The following is a 26,769-nucleotide window of genomic DNA, read 5'->3' as shown; positions in this document are numbered from 1 at the left end:
TATCTTAGGCTTTTTTTATATTACTTCCACCTAGGATTGATCACGTCAGGGCTTGCAAAATCTATCACTGCCCTGCACAATATATACATATTTAGTATAGTGTCCTGCACTATAATAAACTGATATACTGTAGTAAATAAAAACTTTATTATTTACAATGCTAAGGTTTAAAAGCACTACAGTATCTAGGATGCTAAAGTATTATTTTATTTGGACAACTATATTACTACTGTGCAGTTCAAAATGGAAAACAAAATTCAGTAGATTCAAAACAGAAAAAAATAAGATGGATTTGGGGGAAAAAAAAAACATTGTTATATATTGTTAATAGTGTTTATTTCTCCTCCTCCGGGTACATCCACTTTGCCGTCTCTTCTTCAAATGTTTGGAAAAGACAATATCTCTGATTTAGATTGTGGCACAGATTTATTCATGTACCAAATTGTTCATAGAAATTTCAGTTCAGTCAAAACTGAATGCATAATCGCAGCGACGACTGCAATTCGATAATTTTATATGTTAATATTTGTGTTTTGAAAATGTTTTTCATTTATGTTCCAACTCCTATCCAGTTTTCTACTTAAAAATAAAATGTATTTTTATTTGGGCTTTTAAAAGTCATTTTGGGCTTACGAAGGGCTACATGGGATTTTATAAATTTGGCAGCCCTGACTTTGGTGTTCCCTTCACTCTTAAGGTTGCTAGATAAGAACATAATCTAAATGATTTGATCTAAATGATGTGATTAACCTCTTAATCGAAGTAAGCATAACCGAAGCAAGATATGTGTTGTACGCCAGTTTAAATTGCAAGAAGAAGCCATGTAAACACATTAATCGCATTTATGCTGCTCTGACAAATTTGTATGTGCTTATGTCAAGCATCTTAAGTGAAAATTGATCGTTTTATCGTCAACACAACACTGTCAAAAGTCTATGATCCTTTTCTTACACCCCCTTAACGGTGTTTTGCATTTGACGTGAATACGCCTGTATCGCAACAATTGACAGTAACACGCACCTTTTGTTTTAATACACGTCGTTTGTGCTGTGTATATAGCAAATAATCAGACTAATAAAAATGTCATGTAAATGGGAGCAAAGAGGTGTTATCATGTCATGTAAACATGTTACGGCGATTAAATTCTTACTCTTTATGATTATTGGAAATAATAGCATTATTGGTACGCATGTAAACGTAGACTGGTCTCTGTAGCTAGCTTTCCAGCTGTAATCTTTCCATTTAACCTCCTTTTATATCGACATTACCATTTTGTTTTGGTAAAATACCTATCCATTCTTGACCTGGAATGCATATACACTTTCTGAATTACTGAATTTTTTTCTTAATTACTGTCTGAACAAATGAACCAGATTTTATAACGAGCAAAATGACAGTGCAGAAAATTTGAAAAATGGTTTCTTCCGGCTATGATGACAAATATCCAGAAGATGGCCCTCTTGTACCAGCCATTTACTCTATGTGGCTTTTCTTTAAAGTCAGTCCAAAAACGGAATATAAAACATTTGATAATGCAGTGTAAGTTCCTTTGGAAAAAAAGCATCCGCCGAATGCCTGTGTGTTTAGTTGCAGCAACTTGTCATTCTGTTGAAAACTATAAAAAAATTCTACCCTTGCAGCAAATTTGCATAAGAGTTTACCCAAGTTTTGCATGAACATGCAGAGCAGATCGGGTTATACAAATTAAAACCAGTATGAAAACAGTTTGCAAATTAATGTTTCTGCTGCACAGAAACACAGCTAGAAAAACCCAGCAGGTTAAAAATTCTGAAGCTACCAAAGATATTTAGAATTGGTGTGTTCTCAATTAAATGGCTTTGGATAAAGACTTTAAAAGACAACCATGTTTGAAAGATGAGATCATAGACATTCAATAATCCATTGGTCTAATTACTGTATGTAAGTGCAGAGTCATTATTTCCTCTACGTCTTTGCTTTTCATCTCACTATTTACTGACTAGCATGCGGTGGACAATCTCATTGGCTACTTTCAGTGGAAAGACATATGACTATCAACTCAAACCAATCAGAGTACAGTGAGTGCTATGATGAATGAGAGCCGCACCTCTTTACCCAGTCACTCTCTGAGCTATAATACGGAATGTATTTATGAATAATGCATTGACTCACTATGCTGTTGAGGTCAGAGTCAAAGCTCCCACATGGATGTCCAGAGCCTCCCAGCGCCTCCATCCCCTCTTCATCCCACATGTACGTTCCACCAGAGCTGACTGAGGGGGAAAGGTCCAGAGATGAACCGTGTGGAAAATCGCCAACAGGAGACAAAATCTTGCTCGCAAAGTCATCTTTGCCAGCTGAAAAAAAGACAGACAGGCTGTGATACAGTTTTAAAACGTTCTAAAACCCGACGAAGCTGCCAAATAAATAAATCTGCACTTGTGACATTGGTGGTTCATGAAGTTGGGAGGTAAATGCAGCCTCAACAAGATAACAGACCAAACATGGGTTCAAAATTTGGTTTTTCTTTAAGTTGGAACACTTAAAAGTAGGCGGAAGACTATGAGGCAGCTCACTAGGGTTTACAACAGAGTAAAAAAATCAGACAGTATGGGTAAAGTAGTTTTGAGTTTACAAAGTACAAAACATTTCGCAGTCACACCTGTAAGGCCCATCCCTGCCCAATCAACAGTTTCTGACAAGAAGCTGTGAAGGCTGGCCGCTGATGAATCCTCACTGCCCTCAGTAATTAGAACGTTGTCATCATCACGCAGTCCTGGAACATCCAACCCCTCCTTGTGGACAGACAGCAGCAAGGTCTCACCTCCATTCCCCAGATTGTCAAAGTCATCCATATACTCTTCACTAGTGTCATTGTGCTCCAGGGAGGAAGAGGAAGAGAAGGACATGTCCTCTAAGACGTCCAAAGAAGGGCCCAAAAGGTGCTCTATCTCTGCTTCATAAGGGGTCTCGTCCATGGTAGTTTTGTCACTTTCAACTTCGCTAGTTTGATCGAAACAGTCTCCTGAGTCTTTGTTCTTTTCACTTACCTCTTGTTCATTCCGATCAGCCCTGGCTCCAACAGTGCCATGATACTTGGTGAGTGAAGGGCTTGTATATCTATAGCTAAGTGAAGAAGGCTTGTTCCTTGAAAAGCTTGGTAATAAAGATTTCTTCATTGTGACCATTGGCTTAGAGCCACCACTTGTACTTCCAGGTGGTCTTATAAACCCAAACTTGCTTGATTTTTCCCTGGTTAACACTGGATTAGGCGGAATAAGTGGTGGCCTAGCCACTTGTGATTGCGCTAAAGGCCTGGGAAGTTCATTAGCAAGATCTGTAGCTTTGTTAAAAGAGAATGAACGAGTCATGGGTGGATGGGCGGGGAATGCTGCCCTCTTGAAGTGCGTTAAACTCTGAGAGCGCACTATGTTCTCTTTAGAGACCGACTTGAGGCTGTCGTTGGATAAGGACAGTGGGTTCTCCAAGGTTCTTGGCTGGGATGAATGACCCAGTCCAGACCCTGAGGAGCAAGATCCATTACTCCCCTTAACACCAGTCATTCCATTTAGAGTGGCTGTGCCATTATAGAGGGAATGCCTTGTGGAAAGGTATTTTGGGGTATTCCTCTGCTGATAGGATTTGTTAGCCTGAGGTGCAGATTTGGTCGCAATACTCTGTGCAGTGGGGACAACAGTCTTACATTTAACTGGAGAAGAGGATGGCTTTTGAATTGCCATTACAATTGGCTGAGGGCATGCAGGAAAACTGGCCTCTTCCAAACTGTCAGTGTGCTGAAACTTTTTTCCCTCTTCACATTTTCGCCATTTAATGGATGTCACACTATTTCCCCCCCCTAAAGGGGCACTTTTGCAACCCACAGGAGAGACAGGGAGGGCAGATCCTTGAGGAAGGGAGGTTATGGAGGTGGCTGGGGGACGACAGGCAAACTTGGGTAGTCTGGAGACCATGCTGAGCTGTTTGAGCGAGTTTCTTTCCATCAGCTAACTGCACCACCATGAATGTGGAGACAAATCTGCGAAAAGGGAGAAAGCGGAAGAGATGAAATTTCGGTCAAAGCGTTTGTTTTTGTTGCACTGCAAAGTCAAGACCTTAATACAATTATATGATCCAGGCAACAAATCTATAGTCTTGGATCGCTGGTGTTACATGCTAACTGGCAGCTGATGAAAGGTAATTAAGATGAACATTTTCCTCCAATAAAATTCTCCCAGTGTAAAAAATGTTGAGAAGCAAACTGTAGTGTGACTTCCAACTCCAAAGGAGTCTTCTTGTATGAGTGCATTTTAAAAAGTCTTCCTACAGTTTTTAACTTGGATCGTGTTTGTACAGTGTGACAAGCAACAACAATAAAGGATTATTTAAAATGTACTCAGCACAGCATCAGTTCTCATTCTCTACTTCACACATAACGTGAGAGTTTAAGGTACTGGATGCAAGCTAGAGGGGAGAGAGCGATCCAAGTGCTGCTGACAGTCCCATTTGCAACCCATCACCCGATTTACTCTGACTAATCACTACAAATCAGACCACATCCCTAGACTGACAATGACTGCACCCATATGACTGAACATGTAGTTGTATATAAAGCTTACACCTTAGACCTTACTTTGCTTGATAAGGCCAACATAAAGATCTTGAGCAATAATAATAAGCCATTAAATGGTTTAATACTAAACTATAATATTAAAGACATCATATGAATTGCTTAACCTTTTAAACAATACAACTGAAGAGGTGAAGGCCACGTGGGTGCTGTAGAATAAGGAATACAAGAGTTTATTCTTCAATAGATGAAAAATGTTCAAAAACCCTCAATAATTAATGTACTGGAGGGAAAAATCATGACGAAGTAGAGATATCACCATATCAGATAAGAGCTGGAGAACACAAGTATCTATTCAAGAGTCAGACAGAGTGATGCTCCCGTGACAACAGCCAAGATCAGTGGTGGAGTCATGATGTTTCTCAGCCGTTAGGCCTCTACTGTGAGTACAGGTAAAGGCTCTACTGAACTAAAAGTGGAGACATTTAAGAGCTGTTACAAAATAACAAAACAAAGAAACATCTGTGAGCAAAATATTTATGGGGGTGTGCCATGACTGAGATTAGAAAACAGATTTGTCATCTGCTGTTGTGTAATCCTATCTGTCTGGATGAGTATGCTACCCAGGTCTATTTATAAAGGGAGAGTGATGCTATAAGTACCGGTATCAAACCATCAATTAGCTTCACAGTTACTGTTGTCTGTAGGTAGAGAGAGAGAGGCAGTAATAATCTGGTGCAGAGACAGACACATATAAGGGATATCTGAAGACCATAAGTCATTACATTTATGAGGAATTTTCTACCCTTGTAAACATTTTCGTGCTCTAGTGGTCATTTAATAACTGGTTGCATACAGTACATATAAATGGTGATAAGAGGGCACACAAGTCACATACAAAGTACAGTAAATACAGATTCACAGGGATCACAAAAGGTTAAATATAGAGTATACATTTGAGCCATCAGAGTACTACACAAAAGGTGTTTTAGTTTTTCACAGCGATGCTATAGAAGAACCATTTTGGTTCCACAAAGAACCATTCAGTCATAGGTTCTATAAAGAACCATCCCTTTTGTGAAACAGAAAGGATGTTCGGATGTTAAGGTTTCTTCTATGGAACCATTTAGACGAAGAGGTTCTTCTATGGCATTGTGAAGCACCTTTAAACTTAAGAGTGTAAAGTTAAATTTATTTTGTTAAACTATTTTACTTTGAGAATACAATTATTTAACAGTCATCTATTATTATTGATACATAAATACAAAAATGCATACAAAAATACATAAATGTTTCTCGGGATCTTAAAAATCCTTTAATCTCAAACTGTGTTTCAATGTTTGACATTATTTCAGTAGACAAAAATATAATAAGCATTTTATAAAAAATACATATATATCTTTTTAAATGGATTACTTGGACCAAATCTGAATAAAAAGCAGCCATTAAGAGTTCAGCATTGATGAAAATTCATTCAATGCTGTTTAAAACGTGTTCCAGGTTGAGACCTCAGGAAGCTGGATGATACAATTTTATGAAATAACATGATTTTGCAAATTCTAGGTAAACGGTGACTACTTTGAAGATGCAAAAATATAGATTACATTTATTAGTCACAACAATTGTGCCATTACAATTGTGTTATTCAATGGTTTTACTATAATTCTAAATGCGGTCGAAGTTAATAAAAACTAGCCAAGCTTTGGATTGAGGTAGACCTCCTATTTTTATTTGATGAAAAACTTTCTGACGGAAATACACTTTTCCCGGTTCTTCTTTGTTCTCGTTTTGTCATAATTTATTAATTATTTCAGTTATTTTCTTGCTTTGGATTTATATTATAAAAAAATTCGGCATTGACTAAATCGCTGCACGTTCGTGCAAATGTGATCATGTGAATGCAGGTGCAGTTGTTGATGTATTCATCATGCTGCTGTTTGCATGTAAAAAAGTTTATTTAAAATATTTTTAACGTGTCACAGACCCTCGTCAATTTGAATATTAACTCATTAGCTGCCAGCCTCTTTAAAAAAATGTTAATGGCGGTGAAAGAGTTAAATTGGAATTAACAAAAAACATGCTGTGTCTCATTTCGAAGTCTGCGTCCTCCAGATGTTGCATGCAAAGGAATATGCTGCCGACAAATGCGCCCTCCAGAGGACGCAGCCTTCGAAACGAGACGCAGCATGTTTTTTTTATTTCATTTAAATTTAATATTCAAATCTTATCAGTTAATATTTCATTTTCAGATACCGAGCGTCGGTTCTCAGTTAGGGAAATTAACCAAAATGAGCACCCCTAGTGATGATAAAGTAACAAAACACCCCCCTTTACAGGCCACAGCAAAAAAAAGTACAAGCCAAAGCTCAATGTTTAAGTCTGACCCTGTCTTTCTTCTCATACTATAACAATATTCAAGACATTCATCCATGTCCATTCAAGAGGAAAAGATGGAAACTAATATTGCTGACACATTAGTAATGGTGTTACCTTTTCAAGAAATGTGCATTAGTAGCTGAAGAGTGGCTACTCCTCTTGAACTCTGGGTGATCTGTCACAAGTTTTGTGGTACAAGAGCAATGACTTTCTCATTAGCTGAAACACACTATAAAATAACAAGAATGTCTATAAAATATCTCAAAATTCTTATGAGGGTTTATCTGACAACATTCTAAATCTCATCGTAAGTACCTATATTGTTGGAAGTTTCAAATATGTAAGTTGTCTTTCTTTAATGCTACAGTAAACTTAAAAGACAGTGACTATTTGCTAACCGCTATGACACATATTTGCTTTGGTTCACTATTTGTTCCTGTATATTGTGCTTCGAAAGTGACTAAGTGTGATGGTGATTAAACCACCCAGCACATAGCAATGCTTACAAAGTGGTGCACATAAGCACATAGGTCAAATACCTTTACACAAAAAACTAATAAAACTCAATAAGAGACAGTGTTAGAAGATCAGGAGTTTCCTGAGTAACTGGAGCATGCTATGACTAGTTTTGCCTTAAGCATTTCTGATGCCTTGTATCATGGTGTTACCCTGGTATAGCGATAATAGATGGTAATTCCAAAGTTAAACAATTTGAAATATTGTATGCCACTGCTTTAAATGGGTATCCTATTCATATATCAGGGTATTTTATTAAAGAGAATTTAAAAATAAAAGCAATAGCCTGTGATGCTGTTCTCTAATAGATGGATAGGGCCATAGCTAAATAACAAATGTAACATGTAAGCATAGATATGTTCACAGACCCTCTTAGGTTTGCTTACTGGGGGTCTACAGTCATCTTTTTAGACACATCTTTTCTTAAAGTCCGTTCAAAAGCAACTGTTTATACAAAATTATTATTACAGTTTGCAATGAAAATTTCAATATTGTTATACATCCTCCCTCTCATCGTACTATCTTGTATACTTTAATCAAATGTAACAACTAGAATGGGGCATACGCATACTGGGTGATGACGTATTTCTGCTAAAATCTCAGCAAGCTTTGTCACATCTGGTGGACGTTGCTTCCGTAGGGAAAAATGGCGTTTTTCACTTGGTCGCTTCAAGATGCACATAAGATTACGGTGAACGAGGTGAGTCTCATTATCCAAACACTACGTCCACAACCAAAAAGGAGAAGCGCTTTAAACTATCCCGGTAAGCTTTAATACATCTGGCTTACGTCTATTTGACGTCTGCATTTACATCTGCAATACATTTTTTGCTTATCTACAATACGTCTCGGAGACCTCTGCTGTCAGACGTCATATAGACATCTATAAGATTATGATTTATAATGGATGTATAGCTGCTCTTTCTAAGATGTTTAGCAGATGTTTCTACGCAGCAGATGTTTTCCAAATCTCCAGATCTTTAGCAGAAGTATTACAGACGTTCAGACGTCTCCGAGACGTATTGCAGATTAGCAAACTATGTATTGCAGAAGTCTTGCAGATGTAAATGCAGACGTCGAATAGACGTAAGCCAGATGGACAGATGGAGCTTCTTCTACAAATATGAAAAAAAACATTAAGTAGGCTTGATCCTAGAGGCACTTAACATTGCTGAGACGTAGTACTGTCAGTTCACTGAAATTTGAACCATTTCTTAGTAAACACATCATCATTGCTTGTGGAAAAATTACCACAGTGTTATGAGAGCGGAAGTGGCTTAGCTGGCTGAGATTTTAGTGGAAGTACGTCATCACGCTGTATGCATATACCCCATTGATCCCATTTTAACATCGTATAGACAACAGAGCAGTAAAGTTCAAATGTTCACACGTTTTTTTTGTATTTTGTTTTTGTGCAGTGAGATTATGCTTAATATCCTTAAACAAAATTTATACGGTTTTTGTGCACTTTGGAATGAAAAGGTGTCTCAAAAAAATGCCACGTGTGATCAGATGTTTATGAAAAACAAACAGATTTCCATTAGTCTTGTGATAGATCACATGGCTGAAAAAGCTGGATTGTGACAAGGCTTTGGGTGGGCGAGTTCTTTTATATCTGAGTGTATGTGACTGAACTCTACAACAGGAAGAACATCTGTTTGTTTCTGAGAAAAAATAATCACTGTAGCACAACAACAGAAGCAGGAGAGTTCAGGTTTTATACCGTTTAGGTGGAGAAACAATCTGAAGAGTTCGAGAATGTTCTCTAAACTGTCTAAAGGAGTCAGGTGTGGGGCATGCACAGCACAGTCTGGAAAGCAGGGTGAGATGTCGCAGTAAGCAGCAGAGCTGCTCGCCCCTGCTAACCACTGAAACCCAAAAAAGTATCACAATTAAAATAAATCTAGACCAGATCTGCAGTCTAGGCTTCATAAAAGTCACCTTCATCTGAAAGTGTAACCAACCAAATTAGATCATATTTCATACTTTAACTTTTATATGAGGAAGTATTCTTCTCACACTCATATGACTATTAGTACACATTATTGTACGACACAGATTTATTTTCCAAATCATAAAAGCATCCCTTGCAAGACATTCCATTTTTAATACCTCCTTAAACGTAAAAAGACACAGATCACTGTTTGTCTCATGAAAATAAGCTGTGATAACCTCCTGCTCTCCATTCATATTTTATGGATTTTTAACCATATGAATTGTAGGTCTATTGCAGGTAGCTATTCCTGCATTAACATAAGTAACAACTGGGCCAATGTCCTTTCTTAGTCTCAAACCCTAAGTGTAGAATTTAAAATTGTTAAAAGTACATTATGCCTTTTGTCAACAGCACTTTAAAGTCATGCCTCCAGGTGCCAGACACACCCTGTTTCGCCTGTATTTAACACTGCTATCGTTGTGGGTCTGACCACCTGTTGTGAACAAAGCAGAATAAAAGCATCACGGTTTGTCCAAAAAAACAGCAACGTACAGGTCTGTTCACCAAACAAACAGCAGGTGCTGGCTTGCTGCCTACCGTCTAAAGAAATTCTCTTCTAATTGTTAATACTATTACTTGTCCACCACATTGAGCCCATCGCAATAAACTCAAAGCTTTTTATTAAGGTTGCAGGCTCCAATTGTGGCCAAAACAGGGCTTGCCTGTGCGACCTCTAAATATATTTCGTATTTCAATGTTTGCCGCGTCACGTCAGCAAAGCTGAACAGCAGGTGACTTTACCACAAAAGTATCATCGAAATCATAGACCCTCAAAGGCATTTTTATTTTATGCAACAACAAGTAATTAAGTTTGTTACACTGTCGTTTTTGGCTTTTTTAAACTTCCCACACAAAGCCAGCAGCTAAACGGTTGCACGTCTTTGAGCAAAGATAGTGATTTTCCTTACTGATTGAATCAAGTGGGTCGAATTCATCTAGTTTGTTTGAACGAACCGGTTGAATTGATGACTCATTTGTTGAAAAAGACCCGGCGGAACCTACTGTCCGTTTTTGCGTCATACTTATATTCTATCAAACAATAATGTATGCATTATTTAAGGATCCAAAATTAAGAAAGGTTATTGGGGAAATATGTGATAACAATCCTGTTATAAATACACGTTAAAGAGTTAAATATTATATAAAATATATTAATATATTTAATTAAAGAAATATCTTTTTTTTTTTAAAGAAATATGTCTCATCACAAGTGAGTGCTGTTCACGAGCAAACTTCTTCAAAAAGCGATCGTGTTGCCCTCACATATGTATGTGCAATGTAAGCATATAACATGTTTGGGAGTTTGAACTGTTTCTCTGTATGATATGATGAGGGTTCAGTAAGTTGAGGAAGGAGGACTGAGTGACATTGCTTACCTCTCACATTTCAAATTTTATTGTGTAACATGCCGGGTGTTTATGGTTTTATGATCTTAAAATTTGATTTTAGGAAATCAAAATTGTTACTATTTTATATTTAGGTATTCAGATAGACCGTGGTATTCTTAATTTTTGTCTGGGTGCTCCTGAATCTTTGCTGGTGCTCCTAACTCTTTTAAGTTGAGGGCACCAGTACTACCAAGTAAAAAAATCCATTCCGCGCCCTGCAAAACAATCATAATTATGAGGTTATATGATAGAAGAGTCTTGACCTCAGAGTCCGTCCAATATGCCTTAATGTGGTTTCACTAAGTTTTTGAACAAAAAACAGAATTTTTGTCTACGTTCAATTGCATAAGCTACGACTGTTCTTTGCCATGCCCAGGCATCCTCCAGCCTGCCCAGACTAATGCACAAACCACACCCATCCAACTAACACAAGCCCAGTCAGAAAGGTCACATGAATTATCAATGGAGATCAGATATCAGAGATACCCAAGAACAGCAGAAGGGAGAGTGACATTCAGTGAGGGGGATGATAGTGTCTATTTTTATATTGAACGTACAAGTAAACCTATAGTAAATTACCTTATGCACACTCGCAAGTCGCAAATGACATAAAACGCATGACACAAACACTTTATCCCTTATAGACAAGTCAGAGATGCTAAATCCAAGACTCACCAGTATCACAGAAGCATAACTGGATTGTTCACCCAAAAATGAATTCTTTCATCATTTATTCATCCTCACGTCATTTCAAAGCTGTGTGACTGACTTTCTCGTGCTGAACACAGCAGAAGACATATAGAAAAAACACTGCCTCCCTTTGACTTCCATTGTATGGATGCAGAAACAATGCTCAAAATATCTTCTCTTGTCTTCCACTTAAAAAAATTATAATATATGAACTACCAGATGGTAAATAAGGGATGACAGTATTATGGCTGTGTGGGTATCCCTACACAAGTTTAACTGTGATTTAGTAAAAAAAATTGTGAAACAATTTACACAAAAAAATAGAATATATATTTTAAAGCAGTGAAATCAATTAAAATCCTGTTTAAATCAAGTAAATGTAAGTTAAAAATTAAAATATTTATATTAGACTTTACCAAAAATATTTATATGAAAAATATAATTTAGAATATAATTTAGCTAATCACAAACGTATTTCTTTTCATTAAATAAACTTAATATATGTACAGTTTAGATAAATTAACTGTTGATTTTAAATTACGTTTTTTTAACTCCCACTGAAAAAAAGTAAAAAAAAATGATTTTAAAAGATTAAAGAAAGTAAATATACTGCAGCTGTTTATTTTTTGTAATATTTACTGAGCCAATAAATTATTGTTTACAGTGACACAAAGTCTCTAAAATCAACATACACATTTGTATTGTCAAGTCCATACTAACAGACATTCAGAAGCAATCTGTAGTTTGCAAAAGATGAAGTCAATAAGTATTATACTGATTATGAAAGATCTCTTTTTGTCCCATAGTTTTGCACATACATCATATGCGCATATAGAAATATGTCTGTTTGCAGAGGTCTGCCACATGCCAAAAGCATCATTATCTGTATCTGACCTTACTTACCACAAATATTCTGCATTAATCTTATCGCAAAAACAAACACAGATTTTTACTTTCAATGGGATAGTGGTAAAATAACATATTGATCACATTGTTTAGGACAATCTATTTGAACATAGAAATATATTTTTTTAAAGATTAAATTAGATGTGTTTAATTTCATACTCCCGTCTGATCAAGGAATAATAATTCTTAAAAAAAGAAATCCGTCACCATCTTTGTGCTAGTAATGTGATAGCAAAATGAATAATATGGTAAAGACAATATTAAACATATTGGCCCAACATCACCAATTCATGTTCCAAAACTATAGGCTGGTTCCATTCAACAGTATTAGTACAAAACAAATGCCCAATTATGTGCTTAATAAACTAACATCGCATCAAAAGGAAAATGTTTTATAAAGCGTGTACTATAAAAAGAGGAAATCATTTTATAAATAAATTACATTTACTAGCCTATGGGATCGTATACTTGATGGAGGTGTTACACCAAAAAACAAAGTGTGTAAATTAGCCAACAACACAACTGATCTGACAGATTAAATAATGTTAAAAAAAAATTGATCATATAACTTTCATCTAACTACCCTGTGAACGGCACAGTAAAGCCACTGTAAACCATCAAAAATGTCTCACTTTCACACATATTGTATTAAAACTTAAAGCATTAATAACAGTACCAGTCTATTACCCTAACCCAATAATGCATAATAAAATGTCAATTGAAGATCAGTTTAATGTTTAAAACATGTGGTTTTCAATAGGAATAGCGTACCTCTGTCCATCAGCATCTGTCACAGCAACTAAAGAGCCACCAATGTAAACAAAGCCAAAACTAACTACGCATGATCAGGACACTATGACTGAGCTATAATCTAAATTAACATTAAAAAACATCAACAACAGAGATATAAGCGCATAAAGAATGAAACCGCACCTTATCTGAGCGGCTGCCTGGGCAATTTCATCCAATTCAAGGAGAACACCGCTGGGCGTGGGAATCCGCCATAGAAGAAGCCGACACCGTTAAAGTAAGCACACAAGAAATCAGTCAATATACAGTAGTCGATGCATAAGATGATTGTGTGTTCCTCTGATACGATATCATTCTAAAAGGCCCCCGACTGACTGCATGTCCTGCCGGCATGAGACCACTCTGATTGATTGTGTTGTGCGAAGACAGCTGACGCTGACGTCAGCATTCTAGCGCCCCCAACCAAAGACTACAGATATAGCAAGTCGCCGCAGTTCTACCACAGAACGGGGAAGAGCGGTGCTTTAGCGAAGAGAGTTCAACCTTAAAGTGCAATGCGCATGCGCAGTATACGGAACAACCCAGGGGGGGAATATTTTTATGCAATTTAGCGTAAATGCAATCTTTATGGTACAGTTGTTATTATAGTAGGACATTTTTTTACCTTGACCTCAGCAAGCAATTTGTAAGATGTGGGTCTTCACCTATTTAAGTAGATAGGACTTGGTCTTGTATGAAATACTGGGACGCGATGCAAATATAGCTGCTGAATGCGGAGACTTTTCTTAAAGGGACTCTGGCCCAACGCACGTAGCTCGTGTTGGATTTAGGATATTTCCCCACCTCGAACCCGGAAATATCGTCTGCGTTTAAGACACCTCGGAAGTGGAATATATCCCATCACAAACGCGGAAGAAAAGTCTGGATTTACTAACATTAAAAGTATTTTGTAACATTAAAACATGAAACATCACAAATATATGTTTGCATTAAAATAGCACCGTTCCATACATTTAACATTGATATATGCAAACTGTATGCAGACTCTTTTAATTCTATAGCACAAAAAATATATTTGTTCGCAAAATACACCAGACTGAAGCTAATAACATTAATTTTATTTATGAAAAAATAACATTAGAAAAAATATATATATTTAATCCGAGGTGTCTCAAAACGAGCATCAATGATGCCTTCATCCCGAGTTACCCACTGTAGTATTCATCAATGCGGTATTTTTCGTTTCGAAATAGTCCAGCACACTAATCACTGTTCCGCAACTCTGCATTATGTTAAAATAGAATTAATACACAAAATAGCATTAAAACAAAACTCATCACAATCGCCGCTTTTCAGGGCATGCTCTTCTTGTTCCGCTTAACTCACCTGGATCAAATTTCTAAAACGTTAATGACCACTAGATGGTACTGTGTGTTTAAACTTTTCCATACTTAACTTTTTCTGCATTATTATTATGACAGACATTTCCATCTATGTTTGTGAAAATAGAATTTATATTAATAGTCAAAACAATACTAAAACAATTAAAAATTACATTATAATAATATACGTATTATTATTATTTGAACTGCTGCTTTGATCTGATGTATTCAACATGCATATTTTAACATTTATTGTTTTATAAAGCTTTAACGTTTTAAGACACATATTGCAATTATAAGACTCCTGTTTTTCTAAGCAAGTCACAGATATGAATCAGGGGCATCGTTTACCCATTTTTTTAGAGATACAGAACATACAGAAACATGTACATACTGTACATACAAAGCAATATTATAGAGAATATCTCTTAATTTAATTAATAAATTCGACGAATTGTGAAAATTAAATTACTAATTTCAAGAAAAAAAATGTACATTTTTAAGGTAAATGCATCAGTCTGATGTATTTTCAGAACAAATATATTGCATACAATCTTGTGCTATAGTAGTAAAAGAGTCCGTATACAGTTTGCATATAAAAGAACATAGAGCTCAAGAGTAAAGTAAATAAAAATGAAAGCAGACTGGTTACTAACAGATTTATTAGCCTTTACAAAATTCCTTCAATTATAAAACAAAAATGCAGAATGCAATACAACACATGATATAATAATTTAAGTTAATCTATTTCTTAATATATAACAAGTTTCAATTCTTTATGTATTATTTAATATGATGTTAATATGATTACTCTTAAAAACGTAGCTTTGTATACTGCGGTGGGCTATATGAGACCAGTTTTATTAGACTTTTTGTTGTTCTTGTGTTGTTCCAATTGCTTCCAATGTTTACCTCATTTGTAATTCACTGGATAAAAGCGTCTGCTAAATGACTAAATGTAAATGGTGTATATATTGTTTTAACTAATACATCACTATGAATTCAATGATTTAATATATAATTGATAGTAATTTTTGAAAATATATTTTCTTTAAGAGTATAGTCAGTCTTTGCACCATGAAATTTTTTGACTGCGCACACTACACCAAGAGCCATTTGAAAGCATATGGAGCAGTCTGGTCTCACAGAGGTCTGTGATGTACAGATCGGTCGCCGGGTTGATAAATGTTAAGCTCCTGTTCATGATCAAAACGGCGAAAATATCGAAAACAGGTCCAGGGTGCTGATGTTTTCCTAGAATCGTGCATCTGATTACTAGATGCTAACTCTTCACTTGGAGGTTGCATGGAAAACTAACTGTTCAAAAATGGTTGGGGCACATGCTCAGTTTGAATCGGCAAGAAGCCTCTAAAATAAATCAAAATCTCGATCCACGTCTCCCCCTCTGATGATGTTAAGGGCCGAGTATACTTTCCTTTCCGCGTCCGTCTCGAGCACAAACACGCCCGCACAGCTTCATGTGCATACTAAGTCGCGGATAAGCGCAAATTTACGAGTTCGACACATGGCGCGGTATGCGGTCAGTTCAACATTTTTCGCGCGTGCGCTGTTGTACGCGTCCCGTCCGTCATATGGACGGCCTGATTAAACTTTGGGCTTTAGGGCCCGCCTCATACACGCGCGCAGGTGTGTCCATTTACAAGCGCTGATTAGCACCTGTCATACAACACGCGGAGCTGTAGACGCTAACGTTTGTGGAATCGTGACAAAATATTTCACGGGATTGTGAAATATACAAAATTTAAATGGGTGATACTGAACAGCCTGTGAGTATATCAAAAAGCAGAGCACTTCAGTTATGTAGGCCAAAGGAGAAAACATGATCTATAGCCCAACAAGTTTTGTACTTAACGTTGATAAATGAGAGAAGATAAAATTTTCAATATGTGGTCTTTGTGGTGTTATAATTGTGAAGTATTTTAAAATGTGCTGTTTGACATAAATGATTAAATATTTGTATAAATGTTTTAAAAATACAGCTGCATCTGACTGCAGTAACTGATCATCACATCATCTTCCTTTATGCTACATTTAAATGAACTCATTCATCGTTTACATAATTTAATTATAAATTTTAAAGCATTTTCTTTCATGATCTTAGGAGAAAACAGAAGACTCTGTTCCAGATGCTGTTTGGCCAGAGGATGGGGATAAGTGGAGCGACCAAGGAGAAGATGAATGTGGGCTGTTGCAGGAAATGGCAGAGGAGGATGGGGAGATTGATCTCTACAACGAGGAGACGTTTGGCTTAGGTTTAACATATTACATGATATAATGTAACATTATATAAGATTCGAACATTTCTGGATTTTGAACTGTTGTGCCATTTCTAAAACGTGTAAAAATGAACCCAGATGCAAGCGTTGACGGTCAAGAGGCTGACCCCACGGATCTTCTGCTGTTGTGTGGTGACAACTCCCCAAAGCTGAGGTCTTCACCCCCACCAACCCCCAGCCCTCCTTCCCCTCGCAGTTCCCCTTCACCCTCCAAACCTGAACCCCCGGTTCAGTCCTATTATTTGACAGGCCGGTCTCAGAGAGGAAGAGTTTGTCGCGGCCAGTTGTTTGATGACCCAGCTGTGGTGAAGACTGTTGAGGGTCGCCCGAGCATGAAGGTTCACCAGTTGTTTTGGTGTTTGAGTACTTTATCATGTATCTGGATGGCTTTTTCTTTTCAATTGCTTAACTGTTTTTCCAATTTCCATTGCCTGGATGTTTTCGCAGAGTATTGATAGTGCCATTGTGGACTGTAGCCTCAGTGCCTACTGGGAGGACCTCAACTCAAATACAGTGTGTAATCATCATTACAACGCATTTCTTGTTTTTGATTTGACATTGTCAAGTAATTTTTCCCACTGTCTTCCACACAGTGGATGATTTCATCCAACAGACCATCTGCGGCATCTATACTTCAGGTGCATCTCGCACACAACTTTCTATTGCAGGGGTACAATTTTTTTTTTTCTGTTTTTGATTTTCATTTCTTTGCTAATCAGGACCAGGCAATCGTTGGAGTGATTGACCGATCTGCCCATAGTAGGGTCCCACCTGTGTCTCCTAACTTCATGTCTCCTTTGCGACCTTTTTCCACCACTCGGGGCAGAAGAGGCCAACCTTATGTTGGGGCCTTCGACCAGAGATGTCGCTATGAGGTAGTGGGGTTTTTCTCACAACATTTTGTCTATTGCTTTAAAAATGTGCAACATGTAGCTTTGCATCTGACAAATGAATGTGTGTATTTTTGTTAAGACACCAATAAATCCCATGATGCCTAGCTCTCCTTTCCGTCCCCAAAGACTCTTCACACCCCAGCGACATTACAACCAGGTGACCATCCTACATTTATTCACTGCAGTCATTTTTTATTTTTTGTCTACATTGATAAACATGGAATTCTTATGATGCTTATACAGGTTTTATTTTATATGTTTCTAGCCAGGAGGTTACATGTCACCTTCCCATCCTCGTCTCTCTTCCCCCCTGCCACTCACTCCCAGGCTAATGCACCTACGATTTGGGACGGACTCCCCCAGGCCTGCTCCATTCTACAGTCCATCCTCAAATATCATGCAAGGCTTCAGGTTGGCTCAAAAAAAATTATAAAATGGTTTCAAGGGAAGCTACTTCCCACAGTTTATTGTATCGGTATCAGGTTATTTGTTACGGTTTGTTGTTTCTATTTATTGATTAGCATTCTAAAAACACCCATTGTTAAAAATTAAGGCTCATCTCACATAAGATACGACCCCCATTAAAGGAATTGTGCGTCTCTTTTACTGCTAGAGATCGCATAACAAAGGCATAGATTGATAATGATGGAGGAGTGTGGAATGATGGGAATGGTTATTTTGCACTGCTGATGAATCTGATAAGATTCATGGATGGCATATACACCGTCTCTACATCGGGTGCTACACACTAGACAAGAAGTCTAAATATTAAATGGTCAAAAATCTGTCTAAATATTAAAAGGTTGAAATCTAGTCTGCAACTAACCTGAGCGGAGTCCTGTCTGGCATTATAAAACTTGAAAGGTAACGGAGTTAGAGTTGTGTTGGCCTCGCACAGCAGGTTTTATGTCTTTTATTCTGTTTTATGTCCACTTTTAGACCTCCAGGTCCTGTCGTTCAGTTTCACCCCCAGCACAAACGGCTTTTGAGTCAAAGACAGCAGAGACCACACAGGTAATTTGTGCCAAACGTCTGTAAGACCAGGATTGCATTGCTTTTCTTTCTCCTGTCCTGTTATGAAGTGTTGATGTAAATTACAGAAAGCCAGTGAGCTGGGACCCTTATTCTCAGATCATGTCTGATAAAGAGAAGGAATGGATAATCAGACTGCAAATGATCCAACTACAAAGTGAAAATCCACATTTAGATGACTACTATTATCAGGTCTGTATGTGCAAATGAATATCTACGAACTGCTCAACTTTGTGGTCCGCTTTACTACTAGATTGTGAATATTCAGTTTTACAAAGAAAAATCAAATGTGGAAAATATTTTTTTCCTTTCCCACTCAAATTCCTCTCTTAAAGCGGGTGAAACACACAGGTTTCTGTCAATCTCCTATTATTATTGAATACATGGATAGTGTTTCATACTTTGTATCTTCGAAGAGTATTTAGTTTGATCACATTTATAAATGATAAATACAGCTTTACGATTGTTTCCGAAAACATAAAGCTCATGTTGGGGGAGACAGTTTTGTATGTTTGAAAAAAAACTTTCAGAAACCTGTACGATCGCTGGGAGAGTGTATCGAGCACAGAAATACTACGTATTACACCCAACTTGTTTTTTGGCAAGTTGACCATGTTAAGCATAGAAGATTGCACGTTTAACATTGTGAAGAAGTCCGAATGCATGAAACATCGTTGCAGGGCCGCTTTAAAAATAAAAGTGCTTAAAAAGGCTCTTCACAGCGATGCCATAGAAAAAAACATTTTTGGTTCCACAAGGAACCATTAAGTCAAAGGTTCTTGTTCTTCAAAACCATCTCGTTCTTTTTTTTATAATATGAAGAATTTAAAAACTAGTTTAATATAGTAATCATTACAAGGGGAATCTAATTTTACCATTTAACAAAATAAAGCCACACAGGTGTAATTGAAGCACTACGACGAATGTCCGCGACACTATATTATGTCAGTGTCAGAAATAGTTCACTCCTTTTCATTCACTTCTTCCGATGTAGTGGACTATTTAGCATTCACTATATAGGGAATAGTGAATGAGTGAGTGAATTCTTACTTGTATCGTGTTTGTTATTTTTACACCATGGATACACAAAATCTTTCTGAATTTATGTTTGAAATTTGCATGTCCTTTTGAGGCCATAAAAAAAATCTCTTGAGGTAGAACTCATTCCCGCCTTGAAATAAACTGACACGTCAGGCATGATTGTGACTCCCTGCAGGAATACTATCAGAGGATGGAGGCAAAACTAGCTGAGGAGGAGATGCTGGGAGACCGTTTAAAAAAGGAACCACCTAAACTCACAACCCCTTATGTTACCAAAACAGACTTGTACATCCCAGGTCTGGCACAAAAAACTGTTGTAATGTCTTGCATTAAAACTAAACTCTATGGGGCGGTTTACTGGGTAGGCTGGGATTATAGCCTTAAGCCTATCAATGTCAAGCTGTCTTGATCAGATTTGTATTGACATATCTTAAAATATATCACAATGATTGTTTTGTCTCAAGATAACAAAAATGTAAGACGTTTTTTTTTTGTAAAACGACTAAAATATGCCAATTTAATTAAAGCCTAGTCAGGGTTTTAGCTACTCCATGCCTGAAACCGCCCCAAAATTAAAATAAGTGTGGACAGTTGGCAGTAATTCTTGTTCCCACAGTTGTCCACATTGAAGGGTCACTAGGACAGGTCGCAGTGTCCACTTGTTTCTCTCCTAGACGAGCAATTGATGCCGTTCACGCGCACACACCCGATGAGGTAAGAATTGTTGACTTCAGGAGGCAAATCATTTGTTTCATTTACTTAGAATTGTTTTTTTTTATCAGGAACACAAAGACACTAGACAACAAAGATTGGAAGTGTTGAGCACCGTTGAAAAGGTAAAATCCTTTTTAGTCTTAATTTTGCGTTTTTACACAAACTTCAGCGGTTCTTTGATAAATTGCATAAACAAACACGCCCATTGTCTCTTAAAATGAACTACTTGCATTACTTTTAAAAAGTCCATTAGGCCAAAACACTATGTGAATTTTTACTTAATTGCCATCTATAGCTTGAAATTTTATAACGCTTTGCATTCCCCCGACTTATTTAAATGTAAACTTTCCTACTGTACATTTTTATAAGTGGGTGGCCTGCTACAGTGCCTCAGATTAACAACTTCAAAGGCTATTTTCTCAATATTTTGACATTTTTGCACCCTCAGATTCCAGCTTTGTAAACGGTTGTTGTTCTGCCAGATTGTGTCCTATCCCGACAAACCATATATCAATCAGCTTTCAGATGATGTAAAAATCTCAATTTAAAACAAATGACCCTTAAGATTGCTTTAGTTGTCAAGGTTCAAAATTTGTTAATGAGTTGCAAAATGCTAAGTAGAGTCACAATCTTTGCGACATCAAAATGTCACCTATAAACATTTTCTGAAGGGTAGTTTCTTCACGAACCATTTGATTGGAAACCACTTTTGCCTATTTTTTACCCATTAATGTAAAATATCAATGATTTTGAATTTCTCTCATATGTTTCCCTGCTTCATTTTTAATCTTTTAACACTACTGCTCTCCATGCAGTTGTTCATAGTTTTGTTAGAGGTGGAAGAGGCAAAGAAAATAAAGGCAACTGCGTCCAACAAAGAGGAGGAGAGGAGATTAATGCAGAACACTCAGAAAAAGGTTGAACAGATCTACAGCCGTCTACAGAGCCCTACTTTCTCGTAAGATAGACCTGCTATTTACATTTCACACACAAGCAATTCTTCAGGTTCTGATCTTACAAGTGTCTTGCGTACATTCAGCATTTTTTTTCATGGCTTTTAAACTCTAGGGAGTCAGGTGAGGAGTTTCTTTCCTGCCTGCTTATTTCTAAAGGAAAGAAGATGTTGGCAAGACTCCTCCCCTTTCTTTCACATGATGCTGCTCTGAATATTCTTGGTGCTGTGACCAAACACCTGCCAGTGGTAATGAGCAAAGATACAGATGAGGTCTGAATCTAACGACTGTGTTTTCACATTCATGGCTTTTTAGTGTTTTATATACAATTAAAGTCGTGCTTTGCCTCTTAACAGGCCCTGCCTGTTTTGTATCCGACCCTCCGCACTGTGGTTAGTGGACTGTCGTTTAGTCAGCTAATCAGAATTCTGAAAGAGTTTACCACACCGCTCCCTGACTCGAAAGATACGCGGTTAACACTGGCCTGCCAGAACAAGGTGTGCTTTTACATGCAATTTTTCCCTAATGCCCAGATTGCAATAATTTTAAGTTCTTCAACTCTTTGTTTGCAGTTTGGTCTGTCCCTGCTGTATGCTCTGCTCTCACACGGAGAAAGACTTCTGTCTTCTGATCTTCCCATGGAGCCCAGTATTGGAGATTTTGAAACCTGGTACATTTAAACAATTATTCACTGCTTTAGATCTTAATTTATTTACACATCTGTATGCATCTGCTTGGTACAATATGCCTGAAGTTCGGTGCAATTACATTTACATTTACATTTAGCAGATGCTTTTATCCAAAGCGATTTACAAAGAGTTTAGGAGCAATAAGCGATAGTTCATACAGGAGCCATAATACATTAGGTGCCAATACAAAGTTACTGGTTTCAACAAAAGCTAGACCACTACCTGTTGAGAGAAAGGGTTAGTGTGTTTTTTTTCTCATTTGTTTGTCAAGTATTCACAGAAGAGATGGGTTTTAAGTAGTTTTTAAAATGTTGTGAGAGATGTGGTTGAACGGACAGAGTATCGTCTGGGTGAAACGAGATGTAGATCTGGGTGTCGTCTGCATAAACGTGATATGAGAAGCCATGTGCCTGTATGATGGGTCCCAGTGATGTCGTGTAGATGGAGGAAAAAAAAAAGCAGCGGTCCAAGCACTGACCCCTGAGGGACCCCAGTGATCATGTGGTGAGCCGTGGACGGCGAGCCCCTCCATGACACCCTGAAGGATCTTTCGGAGAGGTAGGATTTGAACCAGCGGAGGGTAGGCCCTGTGATGACAGGGTTGCTAGCAGTATCTGGTGATTGACAGTGTCAAACGCTGCAGATAGGTCTAGCAGAATCAGGACAGAGGATTTAGATTCCGCCTTGGCTAGCTGCAGTGCTTCTGTGACCGATAGCAGTGCCGTCTCAGTGGAGTGGTTTGTTTTGAAGCCAGACTGCTTGTCATCCAGTAGTTTATTCTGGAATAGGTAGGAAGACACCTGGTTGAAAGCTGCTCTTTCAAGTGTTTTTGCTATGAATGGGAGAAGAGAGACAGGTCTGTAACTGTCGGGAGTAGAAGGGTCCAATGTTGGTTTCTTCAGTAGGGACATGACTTGGGCCTGTTTGAATGTGGATGGAAAAGTGCCGGTGAGCAGGGAGGTGTTGATGATGTGTGTGATATGGCCAGCTGGATATGGCCTGAAGGAGATCGGAGGGGATAGGGTCAAGGGTCAAGGGGAAAGGTGGTGGGGTAGCTGGAGAGAAGCCTGGTGACTTCAGTGTCCTTAAATGGGGTGAAAGAGGAGATGGGATCCCAATTAAAGGGATGGTTCACCCAAAAATTAAATTCTGTCATGAATTGCTCACCATTAAGTTGTTCCAAACCTGTTTACCTTTCTTTGTTTGGTTGAACACAAGACATTTGGAGAAATAATAGCAACTGAGATCTCTGGAGCACCATTGAATACCATAGTAGAGAATATTGTCATGTTTTTCTTTGTTTTGCGGAATTTGGGAAAACAAACCGTTCTGTTGCACTTTTGACTCGTACTGTATTTCTGTGTGTTTAATAGAGGTTTGGAACTGCTTGGGGTTCAGCAATTCATGAGTATTTATTTATGGGTGGAGTATCCAACATAGCAGGAAAGTAATGCACATAAAGCACTTGAGTTTTCACCAGCGTTAAATGGGCAGGGGGAACAACAAGGGTGATTAATAGTTTATTACTTTATGGGGTGGTTTCCTAGACAATGTCTAGGCCTAGTCCCAGACTAATTTAAAGATGTCTTTATCAACAACAACTTGCATTAGCATAATCGCACCGATATATTTTAAGATGTAAACTAGTAAGGTTTTTTGTAAAGTATGTTTTTACAAACAACTTATTCTAATAAATATTCCAATTTAACAAAGGCCTAGTCCTGGTTTAAACTAATCCCTGTCCGTGAAACCGGCCCAAATTAAGGAAAAACTTCCTTTTAATCTTTTAGGACGGACACAGTATTCCATGTTGCCCGGCAACTCTCCCAGACAACTCTTGTTGAACCCCTTCTGTTGCCCTCCAACCTGCTTACGCTCTTCTGTCGATATCTGGACAAACGGACCGTCCATCAGCTCAAAAGCAATATGGAGTAAGTTACGGTTTATGAAAGGGTTGTTGATTGTAGGGTTTATTCCCCTTAAGTTGCAAAATTACTGGTCATATTTTTGTTTCTCCCATTTTATTTCTACCTAAATTTACATGTACGTTTTATTTCACTCTTGAGTTTGATGTTACAAATAGTGTAAATAATATCTTCCTCCACAGATCTGCTACAGGCTATCTAGCTGTAGCGTCATAATTGTGACCACTGACCCCATGATCGCTCTTTAAATTGACCTGAAACGTGGGACTGGATCTCCTCACATAAGATGTCCAGCCAAGCTTTATCTGTATCCATTATCCTAATTACTTCATTGTTTACTTTCAACTTTTTTGCTGTCCATTTTTATACTGTCGGTCCGTCAGGGCTTTCGTTACGCTCTAGAAAGCCTTTTGACACTTCAGTATTTAGCAAAAAAGTGACTGACTTAGTCTTTATCATGACCATAAAAAGATTAATGATGTTTGTTACTGGTAAAGCTGATCACTTTGGATTTGAGGTCTGCAGGTCTCTTGGTGCGAGTTTTGGGGATTAACGTAAATTATACTGTTGCACTTAAGGTGTTGGATTTAATTTATAATTATGAAAACATATGTTATTGAAGTCTAACTATGTCTTTAAAAAGGTTTTGGGTGCCAATTCAAGTGTAAATTTGTGATAAATGTTTGCTGTATAGTTTCTTTTTTATTTTGTCCTCTTTTCCCGATTGAAAGCAACCCCATGTCAAACTTATTTTCACAGTTGCAGAGCACTTGCAAAAGAAAAAATGAAATAAAAATCTGTAAAAGAGACTGGGTGGTTTTACTTTGTTATAATCAACTAATGGACGAAAGATTAATATTTGAAGTTTATCCATACATTTTAAAATCCCTTAAACTATGCCATGTTAACAGCTGTAAACCTTTAAGTATAATAATGGCTATAAGTTGTCAACCATTGGTGTGTATCGATACCTTTTTGCTAAGACCGAAAAAGCAGACTTTGCAGTGCAAAGGGAAGCTAGATTAATGTTTGCCATGCCAAACCATACCACACGGTGGAAACAAACCATTCCAGTGTGCAGTGAAAAGGCAGCTTTATTGATACTTCAGTGGTAATCATGGTCAGGGCCTTCGCTGGTGGGGTGAAAGGTGGTGCCAAGGGAACCTGTCAAAATCCAGCAGTTATACTAAAGGCCCTATCTTTTTTTATTTTAATATATACATTGTATCAATGAGATTTTAAGGAGAAAGGTGCTGGAGAAAAGTTGAAATGGAGTAAAGTGAAAGAGGAAGGTTAACATGTGTAAATGGAACCGTTTGGAAACAAAATGAATACATAACAGTACAGCAGATCTGTTCGTGTCTTAAAGGGGCAGCAGCATAATTAACACATGTTTTTTTGTAAAAAAATATTTATTATAAAAATGGGGCAGCAGATTTATTTATATTTTTTTACTAGTGGTTGCAGGATACCAGTTAATTTATAGAAGTGATAAGATAAAGTAAACTGTGATATTAAACTCAAAAATTATTCATACAGTGGAGTACCGGTATTATCTAATTGTGTACATTAATTTTAACAGCTGACACCTATTCAACCTAATCCATTACATACCTTTCTATCAAAGTTATCTGACATGATCGGGCTTATTTTTTTCTGACACAGTTTAACTCATGACTTCTTGTTATATTTTATTACCATTTTCTAAACCACAGCGAATTAATTGTGATAGTGTGAGAAATGTTTAAGGTGTATGAATACATTTTGGTTTCACTGTACAGTGAAGACTATAAATGTTATTTCACATTTGATTATTTAACTTCTGTACATGATAACTTCTGTTATACCAACCGCAACACCTGAAAGCACTGTTTGTTTCATTTATTTGTGCTATTGCACATACTCCTGAAAGGGGGAGGACAAAAAGACAGAAGAATAGTGAGTTTAGGAAAGTTAAACACATTAAATTGCATTTCCATATTAAGTCACTAGAGTGCGCATGTGTTTCAGATGCTCATATCAACACACCATGTGATGATTACCAAATGCCTATACACCACACTGAGAGCGTCCAACCCAATCTGTGTGTGTTACTGAATAATTGTTATATTTCTGATTACCATAACAATATATACATATATTAATGATATTGTTGTTAGTGAGTATTGCAAGTTGAATTTGCACAAGTTTTTTTGAACTTGCCAAAGATGTTCTCAAGCTATGCTATGAGTGTTGGGGAGTAACTAGTTACATGTCACTGCCTTACATAAGTAAAAGTAACTGTAATTCATTACAGTTACTGAGGAAAAGGTTTGTAATAAAGTTAGTTACTTATAAAAATGTTAATGATTACAAAGAATATTTTGATATGTTGAATAATATTAATATGTTGCTTTGACTGTTTGCATAGGTGTCTATCCTGCTTCAGCCGTTTATTAAAGCAATAATATTCACACTGCCGAGTTGCCACTATGGAGAGGGAAAAAATAACACAGAAATCTGATTAAGACGGAAATATCACAGTCCACTGCAAAATATGTTTGACAGTTATTGAAATTCTTTATACCCAAAGGAAGCATCTGCAGGTATATAACTTATTTAATAAAAAATACAAAGTGTTATTGTAATTGTGAGTGTACACCAATAAAACTAGACCCTTTAGTTTAAGGGATGTT

At 37.3% G+C, this 26,769-nt stretch overlaps 2 protein-coding genes across 7 annotated transcripts in view; one reads left to right on the top strand and one right to left on the bottom strand.

The window, feature by feature from the left end:
* Positions 1-13,582, bottom strand: part of ccser2b (coiled-coil serine-rich protein 2b) — a 53,521-nt gene extending 39,939 nt beyond the window's left edge. For 4 of the 6 annotated variants that reach the window (XM_056771207.1, XM_056771210.1, XM_056771211.1 and 1 more), the window contains exons 1-3: positions 13,352-13,582; positions 2,642-4,015; positions 2,152-2,336 (exon numbers count right to left, since the gene is read on the bottom strand). In XM_056771207.1, the coding sequence (XP_056627185.1) occupies positions 2,152-2,336; positions 2,642-3,980 (1,524 nt within the window). In that variant the 5' untranslated portion in view covers positions 3,981-4,015; positions 13,352-13,582. The remainder of the gene's footprint in view (positions 1-2,151; positions 2,337-2,641; positions 4,016-13,351) is intronic. The other 2 variants (XM_056771209.1, XM_056771208.1) reach the window with 2 other exon arrangements.
* Positions 13,583-16,217: 2,635 nt separating this feature from the next.
* On the top strand, positions 16,218-24,835 carry patl2 (PAT1 homolog 2). The gene is made up of 19 exons (XM_056771783.1): positions 16,218-16,337; positions 16,673-16,823; positions 16,926-17,185; positions 17,295-17,360; positions 17,441-17,485; positions 17,567-17,722; positions 17,820-17,897; positions 18,006-18,151; positions 18,680-18,754; positions 18,841-18,964; positions 19,989-20,109; positions 20,430-20,527; positions 20,596-20,649; positions 21,343-21,485; positions 21,596-21,752; positions 21,837-21,977; positions 22,053-22,150; positions 23,960-24,100; positions 24,277-24,835. Exons 1-19 carry the CDS (start codon positions 16,317-16,319, stop codon positions 24,308-24,310), a joined length of 2,109 nt encoding a protein of 702 aa, XP_056627761.1. The 5' UTR covers positions 16,218-16,316; the 3' UTR covers positions 24,311-24,835.
* The last annotated feature ends 1,934 nt before the right edge of the window (positions 24,836-26,769 follow it).

The sequence above is a fragment of the Triplophysa dalaica genome, chromosome 17 (genome assembly GCF_015846415.1).
Source record: "Triplophysa dalaica isolate WHDGS20190420 chromosome 17, ASM1584641v1, whole genome shotgun sequence".
NCBI lineage: Eukaryota > Metazoa > Chordata > Actinopteri > Cypriniformes > Nemacheilidae > Triplophysa > Triplophysa dalaica.
This window is presented reverse-complemented; position numbering and strand designations above follow the sequence as displayed.

Excerpts from the sequence above, each read along its gene's own strand:
- patl2 (XM_056771783.1), top strand. The coding sequence starts at position 16,317 with ATGGGTGATACTGAACAGCCT. Across the intron at positions 17,361-17,440 it reads AGGACCTCAACTCAAATACA|TGGATGATTTCATCCAACAG; the intron begins GTGTGTAATCAT and ends TCTTCCACACAG. Across the intron at positions 17,898-18,005 it reads CCCAGCGACATTACAACCAG|CCAGGAGGTTACATGTCACC; the intron begins GTGACCATCCTA and ends ATATGTTTCTAG.